Genomic DNA, 22,286 nt, shown 5'->3' on the forward strand with positions numbered 1-22,286 from the left:
TCGCATTGCAAAAATTTTTTAGCAGTGATTTTTTTGGTTTTGTTTCATTTTCACATTCCAAACTTTATGGATTTTGACTATATTGCGCAAATTTGTCATATTTTGGGCTACTTTTCAGTACCGTAGGACTTAGGCTAGAAATTTAAAAACCATCTGGCAACCTTAAACTGTTAATACATTCAGAGTTCAGACCTTTAGATTTAGCTACAATGTTAGTTTATTGTCAGATCTAACCGGTTTTGGATTTTAAGTTTAAATTTGGAAGTGAATTTGGATTTTAAATTACAGTAGTAGCCTACCGGTATAAAATTTTTACATCTCTTATGTTCGGAAACAGTGACATAGATAAATAATAATTATAATTGATTGCATCATTGCATGGAACAGCTATATCTATGGTGCAGTAACTATAGCCACTTTCTACAATTCACAATCGAATTTATTTTCAGTCAGTTCAATCATAAACTGCAAAAAATCGATTTCGATCTGCTATTAGGTAGGCTAGATCATTTCAGTTAAGCTGAATGCAAACAACACAAATCAAATGAAGGAGGTGCAAAAGAATGAAAAGATCATTGTGGGTTTGACACCTGTCAAAACTCAAAAGATATTACAGTATATTTTCTTGATTTCTACAATTTATTTGCTGTTTTTCATTTGAAAAGGAATGTCAAATGTGCTAGGCTTTGTTTGGTTTGGATTTTTTTACCATTTGCTGAAGCAGTCTACATATTCTTGTTTATGATTAAGTCACCATAATAAAACTTTGCAATGAGTTTTGTCAACAGTCCTATTTTCAATCGTGTTATAGTTCCAATTTCTCTATTTTCATCTGTTGCTGGAGGCATTATGTTGTTACGGTAAGTTTTATTTCTTTGTTGAAGTTACAAAATGTGAAATGTGCTTCGCTTTGAAAACAAGGCAGCAATTTTCTCAGTGCCAGGCAATATTTAGTTTTAATGTAAACAAAGTAGTGAACACTCATACAGGTACGGTATGCAAGAATAAAAGTTTTAAATTGATGAGATAACAACATTCAAACAGTTTTTTGTGGCAGGATCTATAAAAGTAGCATCTGATCGAATTGTTAAAACTCACATAAACATGGTTATGTTAAAACCAAAACTGACTGATTATATGTAGGCTACTTGTAACTAAATTTGTGCTCTCAAAATTACATATCAAACCTTTTTTGAAATTCATGCCAGGGAATCTAAAGCAGGAAAAAAATGCCCAAATGACGATCGAATGGATGGAAAAGTTGTTGTGATCACTGGTGGAAATTCTGGAATTGGTAAAGCTACAGCAAAAGAATTAGCTCAAAGAGGTGAAACATGTGTAAGACTTGATGTATTAAAAAGTTGTGTTGCAAGACTTCTATTCCATACATTGCAAAGTCATTTCTATATCACTTCAATGATAACCCACACGCATTTTGATGATATGAGAATGCTTTATTGTTTGAACTGATTCATCTCTTAAGCTGTTAGGGTTAGTGGCAGTTTCTAAAAACTTTGTTATGCATTCTATAATACTTGTGATGAATCATTATGGTTTTGCTACATTTTTTTTTAGTTTTGCTAATGTATTTATAGATTTTTAATTTTTTTAGATTTATTTTTACTTACTTTAAAAAGTTCAATAGATTTTAGTTTAACGTGCAATTTTCCGAATGTGTCGTGCAAGGTTTTTTGTTATTAAACAAATTTTGCAGGTGCCACTGTTGTACTCGGATGTCGTCATATGGGAAAATGTGAGAAGGCGGCAGTGGAGATTAGGGGAGAAACTGAAAACCGCCATGTTGTTTGTAGATTTCTCAATCTCGCTAATTTAGATTCAGTCACTGATTTTGCAACAACATTACGCAAAGGTAGCTGGAATCTCATTGGTTTTCATTTTGTAAGGTGAAGTTTTTTGTGTCGTTTTCATGGCCATTGCCTCATCAAACCCAAAAAGTATGCTTTGATATAATTTGTACGAAAGCAGTTGACAAGGATGTACAATTTTGCAGAGTTATCACACATTGATGTTCTGGTGAACAACGCTGGTGTGATGAAACCACGACCACCTAAAACTACACCTGCTACCGATGATGGATTTGAAAGGCAGTTTGGTGTTAATTACCTTGGTACAGTAATTTTTTTACATAAGTTTTTCATAGTTAGTGTTTCAAGTAATTTTTTTCAGAGCTGTGGAGTAGGAATCGTAGGGATTTTGAGTTGTCATTAGTCAAAATTGTTAAAATAAAAGCTGACTCCGGCTTGATACTAAACCATGGTCAAGAAAACTTCTATTTGCAATCTTTTTTTTGAATCATATTGTTACTTATTCTTCGTCTTCCGCTCTAAAACTTTGCCAGAAAATAGAAGTGTGTGTTCTTTTCAGTTTTTTGTGGAAGCTGCTGTTTCAATTTGGGTCACAACTAAAGTGAAATTAAATTTAAAAAAAGAACAAAGATTTAAAAAATCTGGCAACAATAAAACCGGATTCGGCCAGTTATAAATCTAGAAGTTGGAATTGTATATTTTTTACCGATTCTACGCTACAGCCCTGGTTCATGCTACAGAAAAACTAAACTTTATTTAAAGGCAAAGTTTTGAAATATTTAAAAAAAATTCTCTGTAAATTAGCCTTATTCTGTAAATTACTTTGATGTTTTTTTAAAACATATTATTATCAATTACTAGTAAAACAAAGTCATATTTTTGACATTATTTTATATTTTGAGTTGTATTTTTCCTTATTGTGATAAAAAAAAGAATTATTTTTTAGATTGCATTAAAAAAAATGTGTCTTCTGTTATCTACAGGTCATTTTCTTCTCACCAATTTACTGCTTGATCATCTCGTAAATGGGGAAGCCCCAGGAAGAGTTATCAATGTAACGGCTTCTTCCTTCGAACAAGGAAAGGTATGTTTTTACGACCTATTTGACTGGTTTGATGTTAATTACGGTCAACTATCGGCAATCTTTTAAAGTTAAATGTAGGTACTATCGTACCATATGGATTGCTACAATAAAAAGAGAGGTGTTGTTCGTATTGACGTATTAGAGAAATGCCATACGAAAGTGTTGAATGTCCAATGTCCATGCTTCATTCTTCAATGAACAACGACAGAAATTGTATAACATGATCCACAACAGTCTTTTTAATTAAAACTTGCCAATGCAGTAAATTCTGTTGTGCTTGGTTTCATATCTACAACAAAGTAACCGACCAAAAAGAGATGGAAAACTGTGTCGTTTTCCTTTAACAGAATGTAAAAATAGTTTGGGCTTGTCTTTTTATATTATTTTCATCGATGTGTAATTGTGTAACATGCTATGCTCAAAACTGCAGTCAGTGCTGTTTCAACGCATTGGCCTCTTCCACGCAGTGCAAAGAGACTCGCTGAGCCAGCAAGTTCACGCTCTATGAATTCCCAGTTATATTTCCGGTTCAATTTTTTAAAGCATATATTTTTAATTTTTCATAACAGATCGATCTTGACGACATCGAGAAGTCTTCGCTTGAAGGTGACGACCAACTGACGCAGCTTTACTACCAAAGCAAATTAGCTAACATCTATTTCACAGAATCTTTAAGTCGGCTGGCAAGTTCCAAGTATAACAACAAATTTACTTGTAATTGCTTAAGCCCTGGCATTGTGGACACAAACATCAATCGTTACTCCAATACCCCTTTTGCATCTCCATTGTTCTTGTTAAGTGAGTATAAGTTTTTCTCCCTTTAGTGAAAGTCGAATAACGAAAAAATCCCTATTGTACTGGGTTTTTTTTTGTGACCGGGCTGTTTACAAGCACATTTTCTTTTATTGCACAACTAAGTGGACGAATGGAAGTATCAAAGAATGCTTAGCCAATTCTTGGGGTGCAGAAGTGGAATTGATTTAACAAAGAATCAACCAAACGCGTTTCATGTTGCAGTCATCAGTGCATTCAACATGAGATAGCAAATACTACAACGAAATTTACAAAGATTTGCCTTTTCTGTTTAATGGTGTGCTGATATGCATTAATGAGAGAAAATAAAATGAGATTTAATGCAATGATCTTTTTTATTTCGTCATTATTGCATCTTTATGGCAAAAGAGAATCAGCCACAACGCTTCTGCATCATGTTAATGTAGTGTTTATAACTATGATGAATACTTTTCAGGCAATTTTAATTCCATGTATTTGCACCGCTGATACACACTTGTGCTAATAAAACTTCTTATACTTCAGAACCAATAAAGCTGGTTGCCATGAAAACACCTCGTCAAGGGGCCCAGACAAGTTTACATTTAGCTTCGGATCCAACGAAGGCGAACACCAGCGGAAAATATTTTGAGTATGTTTCTTCGCAGAGGTCGTGGCAGTTAGGTCTTGGTCTATTATGCTTCGTTCGCTGAGCAGTGAGCATGTTTGTTAAAACCAACCTCACCTCAACGTGGTGCAGACGTGGAAACGCTGGAAGATGTTTCCAGTAGGCCAGCGAGGCTTTAGCGAAGCCAGTTGGGCTAATCACCCGCCCGCAAGTGAAAAACCACTCATCACGAAATGTCAAACGAAACATGGACGCTATTTTGCACCCAACTGGTATAAAATATGTTTTTAGTAAGTGAAACTCTTTTATTGTATTTTCAGTGATTGTGAAGAAAAATTTAAAACCTGTGAAGTTTGTGAAGACCAATTGGTCGACACTCTGTGGAGAAAGAGTGAAGAGTGGACGGATGTGCAAAGCCGATTAAAAACAGTTCTCTCTGGTGTTGTAAAAAATGATCTTGCAGGCTCGGATACGAATATTCAATCTTTAAAATCTCCCAGTTAGCATTATTTATCCGCAGGAAAATATGTGATGTGTTTAAAATTGTTAGAATCTGGTTGTTATTATTTGTCCAAGATAGATGCAGAATTTTCAGGTAAAACTGCAATTGTGTTGCGCAAGTTCTGTGCTAAAATTGAATTTGCTCATGTAGTGTGATACACTGGTAGCCACTTTAACATGTTAATTCTCAGTAAGACCCAATGACATCGTCAACCAATCAGTACAATCTTGTTTAAGTGGTTACCGTCCAATTGTGACCCTTCTAGCACTCAGTCAGAGAGTTGATAGGTGCTTTGAGCTTTGTTTGCTAATTACAGAAGAAAAAAGTGTTATGGCAGGGGGGTGGGAATCGAATTGTATTTCCTAACCCTCTATGCCACGCTGGCTACGGCGGAACGTTCATTTTTTATTAGGACTGTTTGCGTTTTTTCTCTGTTCTACCTCTAACTTCTGATTGGTTGGAAGCTTTACCGGCTCTTACAAAAGTTGTTATGTTAAAGTGGCTACCTGATACTCTTGCTTACGTAACGATGTGACGTTTGTTTCCGAGCTATCTGCTTTAATCATTTTTGCATATTTTACATGGAATTGTGATAAATATTGTCAACTTTTTGAAAAGGTCTAACGTTTTCAAAGTAAAAAAAAAACTTGTGTTAGAAAATAAAATTTGCTTTCAGATCATGTTATAAAATTAAATCTAATTCAACAAGGCGTGGTTTGCCCCATATTGCCAACAATGTGCCTTGTTGAATGAGTTCTCAGTAGTTTAAGTTGCATGCAGCTAACTAAAATTAATTAGACACTTTATAAAGTGAACAGTTTTACAAAAGTTGGAACTCACCTGTTGTTTAAGTAACTGACCTGCTTGAACTGTGAATGCGACAATGTAATCTAAAAACTCAGAATGTCTCATCAACATACTGAAGCAAAAATTGTCATTAAAAATGAGAAACCCTTGCGGAACTCCAGCTGAAGAGCACTGACGTAGACTGTAGCTTTGCAATGCAACAGTTTCAATCAAAAAGGTAGAGGTTGGTTGTTAAATCTTTATCCTCGGACTTAGAAAGCCTCTGATACGTTGTTCCTGGCAGTTAGCTTATTTTAAGGTCTTTGAACCACTGACGCAGGCCTGTTTCCGAGATTGACAAAGTGAAGTTTCCGCTTGTTTGTGAATTCATTCACTAGATGCCGCTAAATGAAGAGCAGTCCTGGAATACGTTGCTCGAGCGCACACCAGCACTTCAGGTTTTTGTGTACAGAATCAGGCGCTTAACCACTGGCCGGACATAATTATGTAAAAACGCTATGTTTAAAAGAAAAACGGTGGGGTAGTTAGTCGCGTTGGAAGCCGAAACTCTTTGGTGTGTCGTAATCCAAAAACGATGTGAAAACCACTGGTCTAAGCTGATATCAGTGGGCTATAGCATTAGCATACGGTAGGCGTAGCCTAAGCCTACCGAGAAAATTGTGTGTAGCTTAGGCTACGTACTGGTCAAGGGTATCTAAAGAACCCAGTATAAATCACTGATGCTTTTTATACTTTTCCTTATTGTAGCCCAAAGTAAACCCACTACCGGTACTCGATTGCAAGCCATAAGAGTTCTCGTACGCTCTCACTCTTTTTTCATAGGCTATTTGTTGCGCATATTGATTGTCAACAACCAATCTGTAATCCCCCTAATGAGCTTTAAAACAAACTTGTTTTGAAGCAATGGTTTATTGGACTATAATTTTATGGAGGCATTACCTGAACGCTTTAAAACTTTGTTGAGTAACATATTACACATCGACATGGCCTGAGGGCTTTTACTGTAAAATGACTTGTGCAGACAAAAATGTACTTATTCACTTGCGATCACAGCAAGACAACAAATAGACTACGGTACAGCACTTTTAAAGACCAGCAATCCATTGCTGACAAAAACGTACTTTTGACTAAGCAGAATTAATTAATCACAACCTTGTTAATTTTTAAAATGTCGATCAGCGTAAGTCCTACAGTAGGCCTATAGCTTTAGCAGCCTAAGTACAACTAAAAGAAATAGCCTAAGTCATGATTTAAACTATTATTTTTAAATAACCATTCACAGTGAATTATAGCCTAGCTGACTTTGACACAATCGGACCTGGATGTGATAAATCAAACAGTTCCTCTTGTGAAGTTACTTCCGAGAATTTTAAAGGATTTTGCTGAATATTCTTGCTTTCGAAAATGGTTAGAAAACGTAAGTAGCCTTTGTGAATTGCGTTGTGTAAGGGCTATTGAAATATCAAATGACGCTTATTTCTTGCCTTTTTGCCCTACTCACAATAAGATGTTTTTCACCATTCTATATAGGGCCATTATGAGAATCAGATTTCACGAGGGTGTCATATGTTTGAAACCCGTCTAATTAAGTGTTTTATAAACATTAAACAGGAAAGTAAACATAGATAGCTGTAGCCTACTAATGGCCACATGTGGCCCGTAAAGTTAGATGGGTGGTTATGATTGGGCTGTACGCCCCGATAGCTCTGTTGGTTAGCGCGAGACTTCGTAAACGAAGAAGCTTTAAGATCAAGTGGCGCTGGTTCTGCGCTTGAGCAACGTAGTCTACGGACTGCTCTCCATTCAGCGGCAGCTAATGAATTGAATAATTCCCTGGCAACAACACTTCACTAATCGAACACTTCACATTGCCAATCTTGGTAACCAGCCCTGCGTCAAAACTCAAAACCCTTTAAAAGTACCAGTAGCCTATGTGAAACTAGCAGGAATAACCTATCAAGGCTTTGTCAGTCCGAGAATAAAGATTCAAACCCACCAATCAACCAAACCGTAAAGACTAATGACTGGGTCCATATTTGACTGGCGTGAGAAATTCGAGGAAAGAAAACTTCATTTTATTTTTCAGCTTGCCCGCAGCGGTATGAAGAGCATTCTGACGCATGTTACTTCTTTGGCGGACACGCAAGTTTCGAAGCAGCCCAGTCCCATTGCAAATCTGTAGGCGCCCGATTAGTGGACGTTGATCCACGAAACAACAAGTACATCAAGGAGCAACTCGTTAAGCATGGAGGAAATGATAATTGGATAGGTTCTTATATCGTAAGCATTTATTAAGTAAGATATACAGCAAAAGGCCTTATGAAAATAGCTCACCGATGCAGCAATGGCATTCCCAATTGCTACTTCGCTTTCATTTGAGGGCAACTTAAAATCTTCTGATACAATTACTGTACAACCATTGTAATTTTATATTGACTCAATTTATTTTCATTGTGTTTTCTTGAGCAAATCAAGATAGGTTTTAATAAGACAGGTGCTTCCCAACCAGTGAGCCGCGGACCATTTGTGCGTTATTAGCCTATAAGGTGTATTAAGCATGCAACCGCACATGATCATCAACCCTTGTTTATATGTGACATCCATATTGAGAAGGGGCGAATTTTGCCGCTGATTTTCTTGTATTGCTTTGTCGATTGCTGATGTTTATAATTTTGCTTTTACACCCCCAGTAGCAATAAATTTACCTGTCCAATTTTAACTACTTTTTCGAATTCATAATAAAATAAAGCTATTATAGTTGTCAAGTGTAAAATATAGACTACAAGTAATTTTCTTTAAGGCAAAGTTTATTAAACTACTAAATTGTTATTAGGCTTTATTTTGAAACTAATTTAAAAAGTGTAAAGCGTTGGAGAAATGTGAATAAAACACTTTTACGTTTGCACCAGTAGTAGGCTAGTGAATCCAAAGTTCAATTATTAGGACTTGTCTACACTAGGCTATAGCTTCCCAATCTTTGGAAAGCAAAGCTATTAAAAGAAGTCTGGGAAGAATTTTACAAAAACACTTTAAAAATAAAAAAAATAAAACAACCTTGATTAGAAGAACTGAGTAGGTGTGTGCACTGATGGCGCTGCATCAATGAATGAAATTCATCATGGTAGGCTATAGCCTATAGTCAGATCAATTTTGGAAAGAGCTGGACATGTAGCCAAACCTTTACTGTAGCCATGCTCTCCTGACCCACATGGAAATGGACTTTTGCCTGAAGATGGGTTTTTGTGTTCAGTTTTTTTTCTTTATCTTACTATTATGGTGGCAGGAATGACTGCTCATCTCCTTCTTCCTATTTTTTCGTCTCATTACCGAATTGTCGGGGTAAGACTGGGTCTGGCAAAGCACATCCTCAACTTCCACGCATTACAACCCAAGGGGGATAGTGCTGTTCATACGCCACCGTTTCCTGTCATCTTTTATGTTCTCATCATTCACATTAATATTGGAACTGGCAAATTCAATCCAACATTACGCTGTTCTGCTATTTGATACTACACATGTGTTTCTCTTTGTTTTTTTTTGTTTTTTTTTATTTTTGCTGTTTGGGTTTTGTGGCGTGCAAACTGCTTAGCCTACATATACTTGTACTGCATTCAGGTAGCTTTCAGACCTTTCAAGATTTTGCCACCTTTTCCCGTTCATTGACCTACTGGTAGGCAATTCAGCCTATTCAACTATTATACAGTAGTTAGTAGTATCTTTTTCGTCCCGAACGCGTTATTGACGAAAAATAACATGATATGATATGAAATGAACTTACTGATTGCACAGAAAAATATCGTTGTGAAGCAAATGTCATCAGAACTACTTGAGGTCATGGCTGCAGGGTGTAGGTGTAAAGACTGTAAACTATAGCAAGAAAATCTGCTCTGCAATGAAGAAATTTTGTTAATGTGTGTAACAGATGCAGTTCAGATCACTTGCAGTTCATGTACCACTGAGAAGTTAAGTGGCTCACAAAGCGACGCTTTTGTAATCGTGTCTTTAAAACGAGACGTTATGTTGCTTTAGGATCAGTGTTGATCTTTCACTAAACACAACGTTCATGACCACTTCTATGCCTGGTTTATGCCTAAAGCTGGTCAATCTTCAAAATGTGTTCATCAAGTTGAATCAACCCAGCAAGTCAGTATGGTAGAAATAAATATAAAGTGAAGACAACTTAATATTTTTATTTGGTGAGAAATTTCGGAAGTGGAAGAAAAAGTTAGGTATGAAAAAAATGAAGGTGATGGATGAACGACTTGAACGATGTTTTCATTCTTTTACAAAAATCTTGTTTTACTGCTCATGTAAACATTATTCAACCAATAGGTTATAATCCAGAATTTTACTCCATTATTGCAAAAAATATGTTTGAAAATATCCTCGTCCTTGAAACCTTTGGATTCTAAAACTCCATTACTGTTGGTGCTGCAGGCTGCAGCAGAGGATGTGGCCTTGTCTGTGGAACTCGAGAATAAACTTATGGAACTTTCTTATTGCAACCGTGTCAAGCTTCTATATCAAGAATTAGATCCTCGTCATTTTGGATTTATACAATCGATCTGCTCCGATAGCTCAGTTGGTTAGCGCATTAAGTCGTGAACGAAGAAGCATCCAGATCAAATGGACCTGGTTCGACTCGCAGGGTGTGCGCTTGAGCAATGCACGTTAAGGACTGCTCTCGATTCAGGGAATCCAGTGGATGGAATAATTCTCCGGCAACAGCACAAACAATTGGAAACTGCACTCTGTCAATCTCAGTGACAAGGCTTGCGTCAGTGATTTAAAGCCTCTATAAGTATGCGAAGTTGCCAAGATTAAGCTCTCAAAGAAGCTTTCCCAGTCCGAGGATAAAGATCCAATGAAGAAATACACTTCATTGTCAGAGGGCGAGATCGGATTACTCTTGCCTTTTGCCACCTTGCTCGTTTGTGAGTGCGGCTTTTCAACTGCAACAAAACTGAAACTGAACGTCCAAACAGTCTTACACTGAAACTGGAAATGTTACATTCCATGAGTTTGTCGACTATCAAACGTCGACTTGATCTGATATCGCTATCATGTAATCATTTCAAATAATCTAAACAAGAAAGTTTAAGTGCCAAGTGCACATTGACGATAAATTGTGTAGCCTATTGTAGCCTTGTAGGCTATTGTTTTGTTCTTCTATTTTAGTTTGTTCAACGTTACTTTGACGAAATAGAACATACCGTCCAAACAATGCTTTTTTCCCTGTTTGAATCAATTTGGACGACACTGTGGCCCAAGCCAAGCCCAAGCCACTTCATAGTGTGGCCCAAGCCAATATGTCAAGATAAGTGGGCCATGAGCTCAACAAAGTTGGGAAGTACCGGTCTAAAACATCTTTCATCAATTGTATGCCCTTTTTATAATTGAAATAAAGTAATGGTATTTTTATTGCTTTTGCAATAGATTCGCAGCAAAAGAACAAAAAGAAAAGGCACCAACTGCCCCATGATAAAAGGCCAAAGCACGAGATCAAAAAACTTTGCTCTAGTCAATTGTAACTCTGCCTACCCTTATATTTGCCAAAAATGTAAGTGTTGCAACAGGCTAATATTTGATTTCTCACTTTGTGAAGCTTAGTCCATATACAGTGCTGAAACCTTTTTCTAAAGTATTATTTGTTATAGATATAGGCTAAGCTTACTGTCGATTGGGCTACTTGGCTCGATTCAGGATATATCTTGCGGGTAGCCTAATATAACAAATTTCTATTGATCTGGTTGTTCTTTGAATGTTACCTATAGCCTACCGTACTATGTGACCAACATAAATGCTTCACACGAGTAATCTTTACCTTAGCTTCATGATAGATGTTTTTCAGACGGTGATACGCAATATTTGAACAAACGGGTTACTGGAATTGACCGTTTTGATCTACCTGGTACGTTGATTGTGCAATTAACTTCCCGCAATTTGTAGGCTATATAGTATTTGTCTGGCTATCACAAAGATGCCAAAGTTTTGGGAAAAGAAGTCATAAAGAAATATTTGCGGAATTAATTTTCGTGGATCCTGTCATAACAACATTTTATACTAATGTTCTTATGTAGCAGTCCGTGGATTGTGAATTTTAGTAGCCATATTTTTTATAGATTTTTTGCCTATCTTGTGATCGTTTATTATATAATTGAAATGATTAACCCACAATGCGTGAATTATCAATTTTAATGTAAACAGGAAATATACACATCTGTTTTCGTCGGTGAAAAATGACAGAACGCCCTTTTTAGGAATTAGCTTTGCATTTTAGTTATCCAATAATTGCAGTATTTTAAATCCTATGTTTTAATGCAATATTTTGCTGTTGAAACTAGGTGAACTGGAAATACCAGTCACAGTACCAGATGAGCTTGACGAAACCACTTTCGCGGTAGAAGAGGCCTCAGATGCTGCTGTCATAGCCTCGGTAGTAGCAGTCGGAATATTCATTGTCATTGCCATTATCCTGCGATATATTTGCAACAGAAGAAGGCAAAAAGCAAGAAAAGATAAAATGAAAGAACTACAGAAAACAACGAGCACTGCTTCTGCTTTTCCAAAAACTGGGAGCCTCTATCCAAGGTCCAGTTACAAGTGCGTTTAGACTGTATGATTAGGCCTATATAGACTTTGGACTACATCCTCCTTAGTTTGTACTTTTTATGTTATGACCAGTGGCGGATCCAGGGGGGCGAACTGGGCGATCAATGTAGACCTGCACATCGTTGTGTTTTGTTGAACCTCCCCAAGACTACTTTTTGGATCAGCCCCTAGTTATGACACACATTTTCTTTCAAGTCTTAAGGAAGTTGACCAGTTTTTGCTCTTGATTGACAGATCTGAAATAGAGTTGTTGTCCACAAATTTTCTCTTTAAAGTGGGGAAATGAAATATTTTTAATATACAGTCAGGTTGTAAGTTACTCAGGTGGTTTTAATTAATATAATATAAAGGGTTATTCACGTTCCGCTTCAGCTTGGAGATTAGCAATGCATGGAAGCTGCGTATGCGTTGAAGAAATTAGATGTTGACTTTTAGTGAACAAATCATCTGAACAAAATTCGAATTCAACGTTAGAGCTATTCGAAGCTAAAATATTTTGAACCTGTTTCGAAATATTTTACTTGGTTTGAGCGCAAACTTTTTCGTCATTTTGTTGTAGCCCTATTATGAAAAAAAAAAATCTTTTTTACATAATCGAAACACAACGTTTTGTCAATAATGTAGGTTTAGCTTACAGGTGCATTCTAGACAAAATATATTCTTATTAAGTGTACGGTATTCAAGAAAACATATTTCATTTTGTTTTCCCACAAAATTTATTCTGTCGATATGGTTTTGTGTCCTTTCTAATTAAATGTATGACAAATTTTGATATATCTTCTTTCGACTAATAATCGTTTCGAACAACTGTGTAGGCCTACGGCATATAACATTTCTGGTGATTTCCTGCACCACAAGCCTTGAGCATGCAATGATGCTATAAATCTGTAACGGCTACATCGGCGTGAATCAATGATAGCCCAACTTACAACAGTAGCCTACGCACCACACGAAGTAAACGCGTGCAAAGCGCAACAGCTTGCCGTAGGCGAACTCCATATTTTCGCCGCTACAACAGCAGACTTGTCAAGCAAGTTTTCTGATGAAAACGTGAATTAAGCTGACGTTAGTAATTAATATCTTGCGATGTATTTCAGTGGCCTTTCAAGGACAACAACGATTAACAAGCCATTCAATCTGCCAGGTAATGGGATACACACAGATGCATCAACTCTCACAAGAAGACCATCAGAACAGAGTAAACATTTTGAAACATCATTTTTTATATTTATTTTTGTTTATTATGTTAGGCTATAATCATATGTGCTTTTATATATGACGGTTTTTGTTCACTCATTTTTGGAGGTTAATCGTGCTTACGACAGACATCTAAGATTTTTCAAAATTTTTATTTATTTATTGTAGCCTATTACCTACCCAAACTTAGGGATGGTAGAAGTAGGGGATTGCTCACTCAAAATGAAGGTGAACAACTGGAGGGTTTAGTGTTATGACAAAATTTGGTGCGAATACAGCTTGAGGTCTACCGCCATGTGTCGCATAGCAAGGTGCAGTGCATGTGACCTGGCTGCGTGTGTACAAAGTGTGTATTGCCAAAATATATGCATGAAAATACGTGATATCATGTTTATTTAATGTTATTCTAGTCATAATAATGCAGCGATAGATGTCACGCTACAGTGGCAACAATAGTTAGCCTAACACTGCTGTAGTAAGGTTCTGCCGATGTTCTAGCACCCAAAATCTCACGCAAAGTATAGCATTTCATTTGATAAAAAGGAATTTATGTAAAAGCAAAAAAAACTTTTTGCAATTTTGCCAATTTTTTAATTTCGCAGTGACCCTCCAGTTGTCCATATTACAAGAAAAATCAGTAAAGCGAGTCGTCCCGATGTTCCACTGTCCCTACCCAAACAGTTCTTTGATTTATGACGATTTTGTTTACTCGATTTTGGAGATTAAATGACCGATCTACCTTAGACGAGTTAGGCTACTCAGGTTACCCAATGAAATAGCCTACTGATGCACATTTTAAGCTAAATTCTAGACATTTTTAAGAACATCTATATAGCCTATAAATAGTTAGGCTATGTAAATGACAGATATTTTTGTGTATTTTCTAGACCCAATGATGGGAAACACCGAAGCTATATGTGTTGTCGACATTTACTTAGTCATAAAGTAGGCTTGCATTTTAGGACAGCAGGTTAGTAGGCTAACAAGTCATGTGTTTTCTAGATATGTACAGAAATGGAAAAGGTCACATTGAAGACATAACTAGAGGAAGCCATACTCGCAGGTCCATGAAATCAATAGAAGCCGATCAAGGTATGGGCTACATTACACTACGCTTCTTTTTTAGACTTCCACAATGGGCTAAGCACTGTACTAGACTTCCACAACGGGCCAATTGTAAGCCTACGTGTAGCCTACAGGATGTATTTATCAAACACAAGCTTGCTTATTGATTTGGTTTGTTTCTGATTGTTTAACAGACATTTTTGTTACTTTTAATTCCGCTTCTTTTGGCGGAAGCTGAGGTTAGAATTCCATCGGAACAGCATCCTTAACTAATGTTGTTACTCACATGTGGTAGGCTATGTTTTAACGTGTTGTGTTGAGACATCCAAGAAATTTTAAAAATCCCAACTTATATCGTCGCAAAGCAAAGTACTCCGAATGAATACCAACTAAGAAAATAGGTTTTGACGTCTGCCGAATTTTTAAAACATTTCTCAAATTATTGTGTCTCCAGAAGATAGCCTAACTGTAGAGACTTCACCGACATCTTGACAAAAATCGCATTAAAACATGATTCTTTCTTCTTCTTCAACAGAGGATCATTATTAATCAGCTGTGATTTCCCATATGAACTCCCTCCATTGTGTTTTGTCTTTAGTAGTAGCCTATACTTTCGGCATACTTTTCATTCGCAAAATTCTCTTGATATTGTCAAAATATTTAATTTTTTTGTCTTCCTTTTTGTTCGTTTCCCTTGTGCTATCCCATTCAACATTAACTTTTCCAACGAGTAAAAACATGATAATCAAAGGTTTTAACATTTGAATACCTGAAAATGAGAAGGGCCCAAGTCCACATTTTTAGCAAAATGAGTTATACCCACCATCGTAATACTAACGCCTAGCGCTACCTTAAGAGCAAAAGAAAGGTCCAAATTCACGCTTTGAAACGTGTTATCGAAGGCAAATAAATTTGTATGATTAGAAGAATGGCTCAAGTCCAGGACTTCGGCCATTCTTTCATACATATTAGATATTCTTCCGCACATTGCTAAAACGCGCTGATGATGAATACCTTCAGGTTCAAGCTGGGAAAGAACCAGAATCTGTACAATGCCCTGTTAGACACAGGATATACTTTAATTACTTTTTAACTACGGATTTGGAAGGCCACGATCTGATGTATGTGGTACATGCGCCGAAATGGAGATCAAGATACAAAGTGAAAAACATCAAGCAACGCGAAGAAAACTCCAATCAGATTCGGAACTCCACAAACGCAAAGCTCAGTCTTTTTATGAAAAGCTGAAAGCTGACTCTGTTACGGCGGAAAACGATCCAGAAACGGAGACACTAGCTATCGACTTTCAACAAAACATACCTTTTCCTCACCTTTCTGTTGGAGAATTTTTTTACATGCGGCAAATTTGGCTGCATAACTTTTGTGTGTACAGCACAAAAACGAAAACATTTACGATGTACATGTGGCCAGAAACTGTTGCAAAGCGAGGAGCAAATGAAGTGGTTTCGTGCCTTCATCATTATCTCCAAAACAAAGTTTTACCCGGAGTCAAGAAGGTAAACGTTTATTCTGACGGTTGCAGGGGCTAAAACCATAACCATAGTCCACACTGCAGTGCAGTTTTTTCAGACACTGGTAAAAAACGGAGATTTTGATGCTATTGATCATAATCTGCTAATAAGAGGTCACAGTTTTCTGCCATGTGACCGGCATTTTGCTACGATTGAGAAAATGAAGCGGCGGAGAGAGAAGATGTAATGGTATGATGGATGGATCAACATGGTTGAAGAACAGTTTGAATTGGTTCGAGTTACCCAAGACTTGACAAAAGACTATCGTGGACACTTGGCTCAATATTCCAAAAAAGCGACGAAACGGGGAGCTGAGAAGTATCTCGTGTCAGAATATAAAAGCTTCCGTTTCAGGAAGGAGCATTCGTTTGAAATTGACGTTTCAAAGAATATGATGGGACTCGTTCGAACTAAATTTCGGATCCTTAAGCCTAACGCTCTTCCTACCTTAGAAGCTAGTCAGTGCTCTTCTAGCCAAGTACCGATTAAGGCTGCGAAGAAGCAAAATGTTATCAAACTGAAAAAATACTTGCGCCAAGAAACAAGAGACATGATAGACCAACTCGTTACAACGGAAGATGCATTCTTTGATGCACAAAACTCAGACTATGAAAACTAAAGGGTTACTTTTTACACAAACTGCTTTTATCTTACGCAATGAACTGAAAAACTGCTTTTACTGTAGCCTACATAACAAAAGTCTCAGATTTCTTTCATGATGAATGTATTTTGATATGACAATGGGGCAAGGTCAGTGGCGTACCTAGCGAGAGCGCTTTCCCCCTGCGTGGCTTTTGTCACTGCATCTTCAGCTAAGAAATGCTTCGTTTTTTTGTCCCAAAAAAGCTTTTTTTCAAAACAAAAGAGGTGTTCAACCTCGAGAGGGGGCCCTTAAACGTGGGGCTCTTTAGGTGCGGGGCCCCCCTGCGACTGCAGGTATTGCAGGGTGCTACGCCAGTGGGCAAGGTGCTATCTATCAATATATCCAAGCAAAGCGCAGTGCATTACAAATTTGTGAAGTCCTGAATATAAGAAGGGTCCAAATCCAGTGAGTTTGACGATCCGCACCGCATAAACTATAACGCACAACAACACACAATACAGCTTTTTTGTTGTCTATTCCCATGAGTAACTACCCATATTAACCAGGCTTTGATATCTTCAACAAACAAAAAATTTGTAAAGTTTTTTTTGATTTTCTCGAAATAGTATCACTTGGACTTGGGCCATTCTCATTTTCAGGTATTCATTTGTTTATAATTTTGGATCTTCTTTTTTGGCTGTAATTCCACGATAATAGATCACCGGTGCAAATTTTTAATTTTTGAAGCAGCCTTCTGTGCTCATTCTCTTCTATCAATCCCACATCTTCCATATCCTTAAATTAATAATTTTGAATGGTTAAGATAAATTTAAAGAACACCAAAACCAGCTAATCAGCAATTAGATATCACGAGTTACATATCCCAGGCTTGGTGTTGTTGTGGTCCAAGCAATTTTATAAAAGTCAGGCATTCGAAAAGCCAAGAGTAGCCTAACTGAGGATCAAGAATATGATCTCTTTAGGCTACACAGCAAAGCTCAACAAATATTGTATAGATTTTTATGTTTTTGAACATTGTAGTTTGCATCTTTTTAATTTAATAGCTGTTTCAATAAAAAATAATTTTCCGTCTGAATTCGATAGGATCTCGTCGTCACAATCGCCGGTCGAACCGAAGCCAGTCGCGGGAGAGGCATTCGCACGGACGCCACTCTCCACCGCCACCTTATGGTCAATTGTACAGAGGCAGCAGGTCAAGAAGCAGAAGACTTTCCATGTCAAGGATAGAATCAATGACTGAAGCTGTATCGACATACTACAGCGCTTCATCGCGAAGTTCATCAGCCGATTCGCGAATATCTGATTCATCTTTATCAAAGTAAGCATCAAATTTCTAGACCGAGAAAGCCAGATTGAAAATACACAAGCCGATTATAGGCTACCTTTTTAAATAGCTTCTATTCTGTATCTCTTCTGTGAAATATGGATAGCAGTTTCGTTTGGCGTTCATATAAGCTTTGGCGTGATGGCGGGGTTGGGTTAATCTTGGTATAGCAGCTTATCTGTAATCAGTTCAGATCAAGTATGATAGTTCCATGACCTTGCTTGTCTGACAGATTCCTCGGTGCTCGCAAGCCTCCACGCGACGACAACAACGTATCAACCTAGGTCGTGGAGAAATTAGCTACATTTAAGTTAGAAAAGAAGTGAAAAAGTAGTTCATAAAAATGCCTTCTATATTTTCTAACATTTGTTCAAGTGAACTATTTTATCAGAATGACCGAGACTACTTATCGGCGTAGTCGTCGCGAAAGCCATCATCGTCATCGACACCGTTCGCGACGTTACCGAGGAGAGTCCCCAAGAAGTCACTACAATGACGGAGGAAATGATGGCGGTTACAGATCTGGAGATGATCAGAGACGTCGGCCGCACTCTCATCACCAGCCGTACTCCATGTTTGAAGAATATGCTCATGCGAGACCGCCTTCCCCGGCCCTGGACATAATGGCTCGACAGAATGTCGGTGCAGAATTGAACGACAGGTCATTGTATCACAGACGATCGCTCACTTTGCATGGCGGAAGATATGAGACTAATACTCATAGCCAGTTACCAGATTCACCAAGTCCAGCCATGTATTTTCCACAAATGACGACTGCTTGGGCTCCTGAAGATTTCCGATATGCAGAAGACGTAAATAATCTGCAGACCCAAGTCCAAAGTAAAACTTATCATCCACACCAATCTCGACTCCCATCTCATGGTCCAATTAGAGTTAATCGCCACATTCACGACATCGAAGTTGAAAGCACCCAATCAAAACAACAACAGTCACAAGTGGAAGATTCTGATCACATTTATGAATCCTTAGATGATGTCAATGAACCAAACCATAAAGGTGAGAAAAAAAAATGATTGATTTAGCCTACTGACTGCAAATATGAAACCAGGTTTATAATAATCTGAGCTGCACCTATTCATTCACAACACAAATGTTGGTTAAATGGTTTAACCGAGCAATTATAAATTTGTAATTCCAATAATTAGTGAAGACTCATTCGAATTTCGATGTTCAATGATATTCACGATAATACTGTTTGTCTATGTAAAAAGCATAAAGCTTTGAAGCAAATTTTCAACTTAAAATTGTTCTACAATTCGCACTTGATGACAGTTGTGTCTGGTGCGGTGGGTATACCTTTTTTACCCATTTTTTTTGTGTGTGCCAATATTTACGCCAAGTACTTTTGGCTTTCTTTTTATTGTGGTGTCGTAAGCATCATCATTAAGTTTCTTCCCCTGGTCCAAGGTTGGAGGCAATGAAGCGCCAAGTTTTATGTTGTGAGATTTTTTATAGCTACTTTGCTGCCATCGAATTAGTGACTATACTCTATTCACTATCAATATCGGCTGCATAGCCAGGTGGTGTGAGCTCCAAAAGGACGCCAGTTCGACACCACTCATGAGGATGCGACTGTGTCTTTGGCAAGACACTTAAAGGCATGTCTGAAGGGGAACACAAATATTGGCTTCATTACCTTTCTGTTCACTTAATCCAAATCTTTCACCACCGGGCTTAAGCCTGGATACGACAAAAAACTGCTTTCAGTTGAATGTTTCTTTCTCTTTGTTCCAGAGATTCAAGCGGTTCCATTGCATGTGCAAAGGTGACAAACAATTCAAGACAACTCTTTTTCCCATGCCATCAATCGTGCTAGTGGAAAATTAAGAGCTTCTGTGCGAAACAGAGGGTCACCTGCAACTGCTCAGTTATGAGGAAATGGAGAAATTCTATGATTAGACTACTCGCAAAATATCATCATGTTTTAATGAGATATTAATTAATTAACTAATAACAACGTTTGCAACTTGCTGCTATTCAATGCATTTTAAAAAAGTTTCTATCGCAGCGCACAGTAGCCTATTTTATATGAGAAATTGAAATATATCATGTTCATTCAATTATAAATGATGATAGATGTGTAAGCTTGGCTACCATAGGCCTACTATCGTGTTTTTGCTGGTTAGGCGAATAGAAGCTTTTCAATCATTTTTTGTTGGCACCAGTGTTTCAAACTTATTGGCCTTGCACTGCAGCAGGTTGAACACCTAAAACTAATTTAATCCTTGAAATTCATCTACTTTTACTTTCTCATCATAAAGATCATTTTAACTATGTTTTATAAGCTACCTTTATTCTGGTAGCCCCACACACAATCTGCTTATGAGTGAACGCTGAATAGCCTAATAAACCTACTTAGCTTACAATCTGCGGGCTAGAAGTGAAAGTATCCAAGAGATTACTTACCCATTGACAATAAAGCAGCGATAACTATTGGGAATGGCGTTGCAAATAAGCGTGTTTCCTCTGGTTATTTTCCAAATAACTTTGCTTTTGATAATCTTCTTAACATCTTTTTTGATCATACCGAATGGGTTTAAGCTAAACTACACCAATGGTTAGCACACTAGGCTGACAAAAGCTACCAGGAACGCCAAGTGAAGTAGCCTAACAACACACTTGGTGTGCAGGCGATGCCGTAGCTAGAGAGATTAATTTGACGCTCTATATCCAAAGAATAGCTACGAGGTTGGTTTCTTAAAGTTTACGAACCCCTTGGATAGGTTCTGGGCCCCTAAAATCATCTCCGGCCCGGATCAAATCAATCGAAAGATTCAATCAGTTTGCATCTCTTGCAGGAGTTCTTAACGGGGTTAAATTTACTCCCTCGGGGGTAAATTTCACCTACCGAGGGGGTAAATTTACTGAATCATAAATTAAAGCAAACTTCATTTTTCAATTATTAAAAAACTGGTAGTGTTGCACTCGATTTTGATTCAAATTTATGCTTAATGTAAGTTTTCGTCTTTTTCTTTTATCTCCACGCAAGTAGACTACCAGTTTCATTTCAGCAACGTATGTGTGCTACATTTTTACTGTACACAACCTAATTAAGAGGTCTTACACAACCTAATTAAGAGTGAATTGCAACTTTGCTAAGATTGCAACTTCCTTTATTGCGCAATAAAGTGCATTGTTTTCGCAATGGTCAAAACGTGGCGTAGCTCCATTTGTCTCATACTCATTCTTCATGGACAATGGACAGACTGCACAGTGAACGTCTTTCGCAAATGAATTAATTTGGAGTTAGTTTGGTTGTTTTTGTTTGTCGTATCTAGGCTTACACCCGGTGGTTGAAGATTTAGATTAAGTGGACGGGAAAGGCAAGGAAGCCAATCTTCGTGTCCACCTTTAAGCGTGCCTTTAGGTGTCCTGCCAGAGACACAGCTGCATTCTGTTGAGCGGTATCGAACGGCACCCTTTCGATCAGTAGCGTAGCCAGGAATTTTGAAAGGGGGGGTTTTGACGACCCAGCGGCGGGGGGTATGGGGGGCCTCCCCAGAAAATTTTGAAAAATTTACTTTGAATTTGGTGCATTCTGAGAGCATTTTCAACAAAAATGTGGTTACGAATATTCCTGTAAAGTGGTGGTGTTTGGTGGCATAGCAAAAGAATAAGATCATGTTTTATTCGGCATTTTTCGGAAATAAGCTAAGTCTTTATGTTCTCTTGTTGCTAATTCCTGGCTGAGATGTTTGGTATTGGCAAAACTTGCTCTTTTAATGCAATTGTGTTTAAAATTAGGCAATTTTTTTTAGACTAAAGGCATCATTCTCAATATCGTGACGTCACACGCGTGCCAAAAGGGGGGTTGTAACCCCCAAACCCCCCCCCTCCCTCTTGGCTACGCCACTGCTTTCGATTGACGTTCCAGGGTTCTCACCAATCGGCTATGCAGCCAACAGTCAGAACGACTGTTCCAAGAATCTCCTAAATTGTTCGTTCAAAATTGCACAAAAGTCGCAGTGATTGACGGTTAAAATTGCGTGTCAGTTATTAATAAAAAAAACTTAAACATTCTTGTGTGCCTTTATCACAGTCACAGCCGTACGAGCCAGGGGGGCGGCTGCCCCCCTGTTGTTTCAAAACGTCGCGAAGCCGGGCAAAATCTTGCAATTATTAGGGCAAAAATTGCTGTATGAAAAGCTACAAAATTGCATGAATTAAGCAAAATTATAAATTAATACATTTTACCTATCAAACTAAGTACAGCCTCTTATTTGCACAAGAAATGTGCCGCAAAATTTTCATTTGGCACACCCGTATTGATGTATTGCATTGCATGGTGATCAAACTGTAGTACGAAATGCATT

The 22,286-nt window shown here is 37.6% G+C and overlaps 2 protein-coding genes across 3 annotated transcripts; both read left to right on the plus strand.

The window, feature by feature from the left end:
* The first annotated feature begins 670 nt into the window (after window positions 1-670).
* LOC145781034 (retinol dehydrogenase 13-like) lies at window positions 671-5,760 on the plus strand. Of its 2 annotated transcripts, none has more exons than XM_082592741.1 (8): window positions 671-860; window positions 1,209-1,327; window positions 1,715-1,870; window positions 2,012-2,128; window positions 2,810-2,910; window positions 3,480-3,708; window positions 4,228-4,333; window positions 4,630-5,760. In XM_082592741.1, exons 1-8 carry the CDS (start codon window positions 772-774, stop codon window positions 4,811-4,813), a joined length of 1,101 nt encoding a protein of 366 aa, XP_082448867.1. In that variant the 5' UTR covers window positions 671-771; the 3' UTR covers window positions 4,814-5,760. The 2 variants fall into 2 exon arrangements, with proteins under 2 accessions (XP_082448867.1, XP_082448869.1); XM_082592743.1 differs by having other exon boundaries at window positions 3,480-3,516.
* Window positions 5,761-6,898: 1,138 nt separating this feature from the next.
* Window positions 6,899-21,977, plus strand: LOC145780603 (uncharacterized). The gene is made up of 10 exons (XM_082592229.1): window positions 6,899-7,035; window positions 7,705-7,898; window positions 11,055-11,178; window positions 11,470-11,529; window positions 11,963-12,221; window positions 13,328-13,428; window positions 14,430-14,519; window positions 17,712-17,946; window positions 18,344-18,969; window positions 19,708-21,977. Exons 1-10 carry the CDS (start codon window positions 7,023-7,025, stop codon window positions 19,740-19,742), a joined length of 1,737 nt encoding a protein of 578 aa, XP_082448355.1. The 5' UTR covers window positions 6,899-7,022; the 3' UTR covers window positions 19,743-21,977.
* Window positions 21,978-22,286: the final 309 nt, after the last annotated feature.

Source organism: Aplidium turbinatum, chromosome 12, assembly GCF_918807975.1.
Source record: "Aplidium turbinatum chromosome 12, kaAplTurb1.1, whole genome shotgun sequence".
Lineage (NCBI taxonomy): Eukaryota > Metazoa > Chordata > Ascidiacea > Aplousobranchia > Polyclinidae > Aplidium > Aplidium turbinatum.

Excerpts from the sequence above, each read along its gene's own strand:
- LOC145781034 (XM_082592741.1), top strand. The coding sequence starts at position 772 with ATGAGTTTTGTCAACAGTCCTATTTTCAATCGTGTTATAGTTCCAATT. Across the intron at positions 2,911-3,479 it reads CTTCCTTCGAACAAGGAAAG|ATCGATCTTGACGACATCGA; the intron begins GTATGTTTTTAC and ends TTTTCATAACAG. Across the intron at positions 4,334-4,629 it reads ACCAGCGGAAAATATTTTGA|TGATTGTGAAGAAAAATTTA; the intron begins GTATGTTTCTTC and ends TTGTATTTTCAG.
- LOC145780603 (XM_082592229.1), top strand. Across the intron at positions 11,179-11,469 it reads CCCTTATATTTGCCAAAAAT|ACGGTGATACGCAATATTTG; the intron begins GTAAGTGTTGCA and ends GATGTTTTTCAG. Across the intron at positions 17,947-18,343 it reads TCTGATTCATCTTTATCAAA|AATGACCGAGACTACTTATC; the intron begins GTAAGCATCAAA and ends CTATTTTATCAG.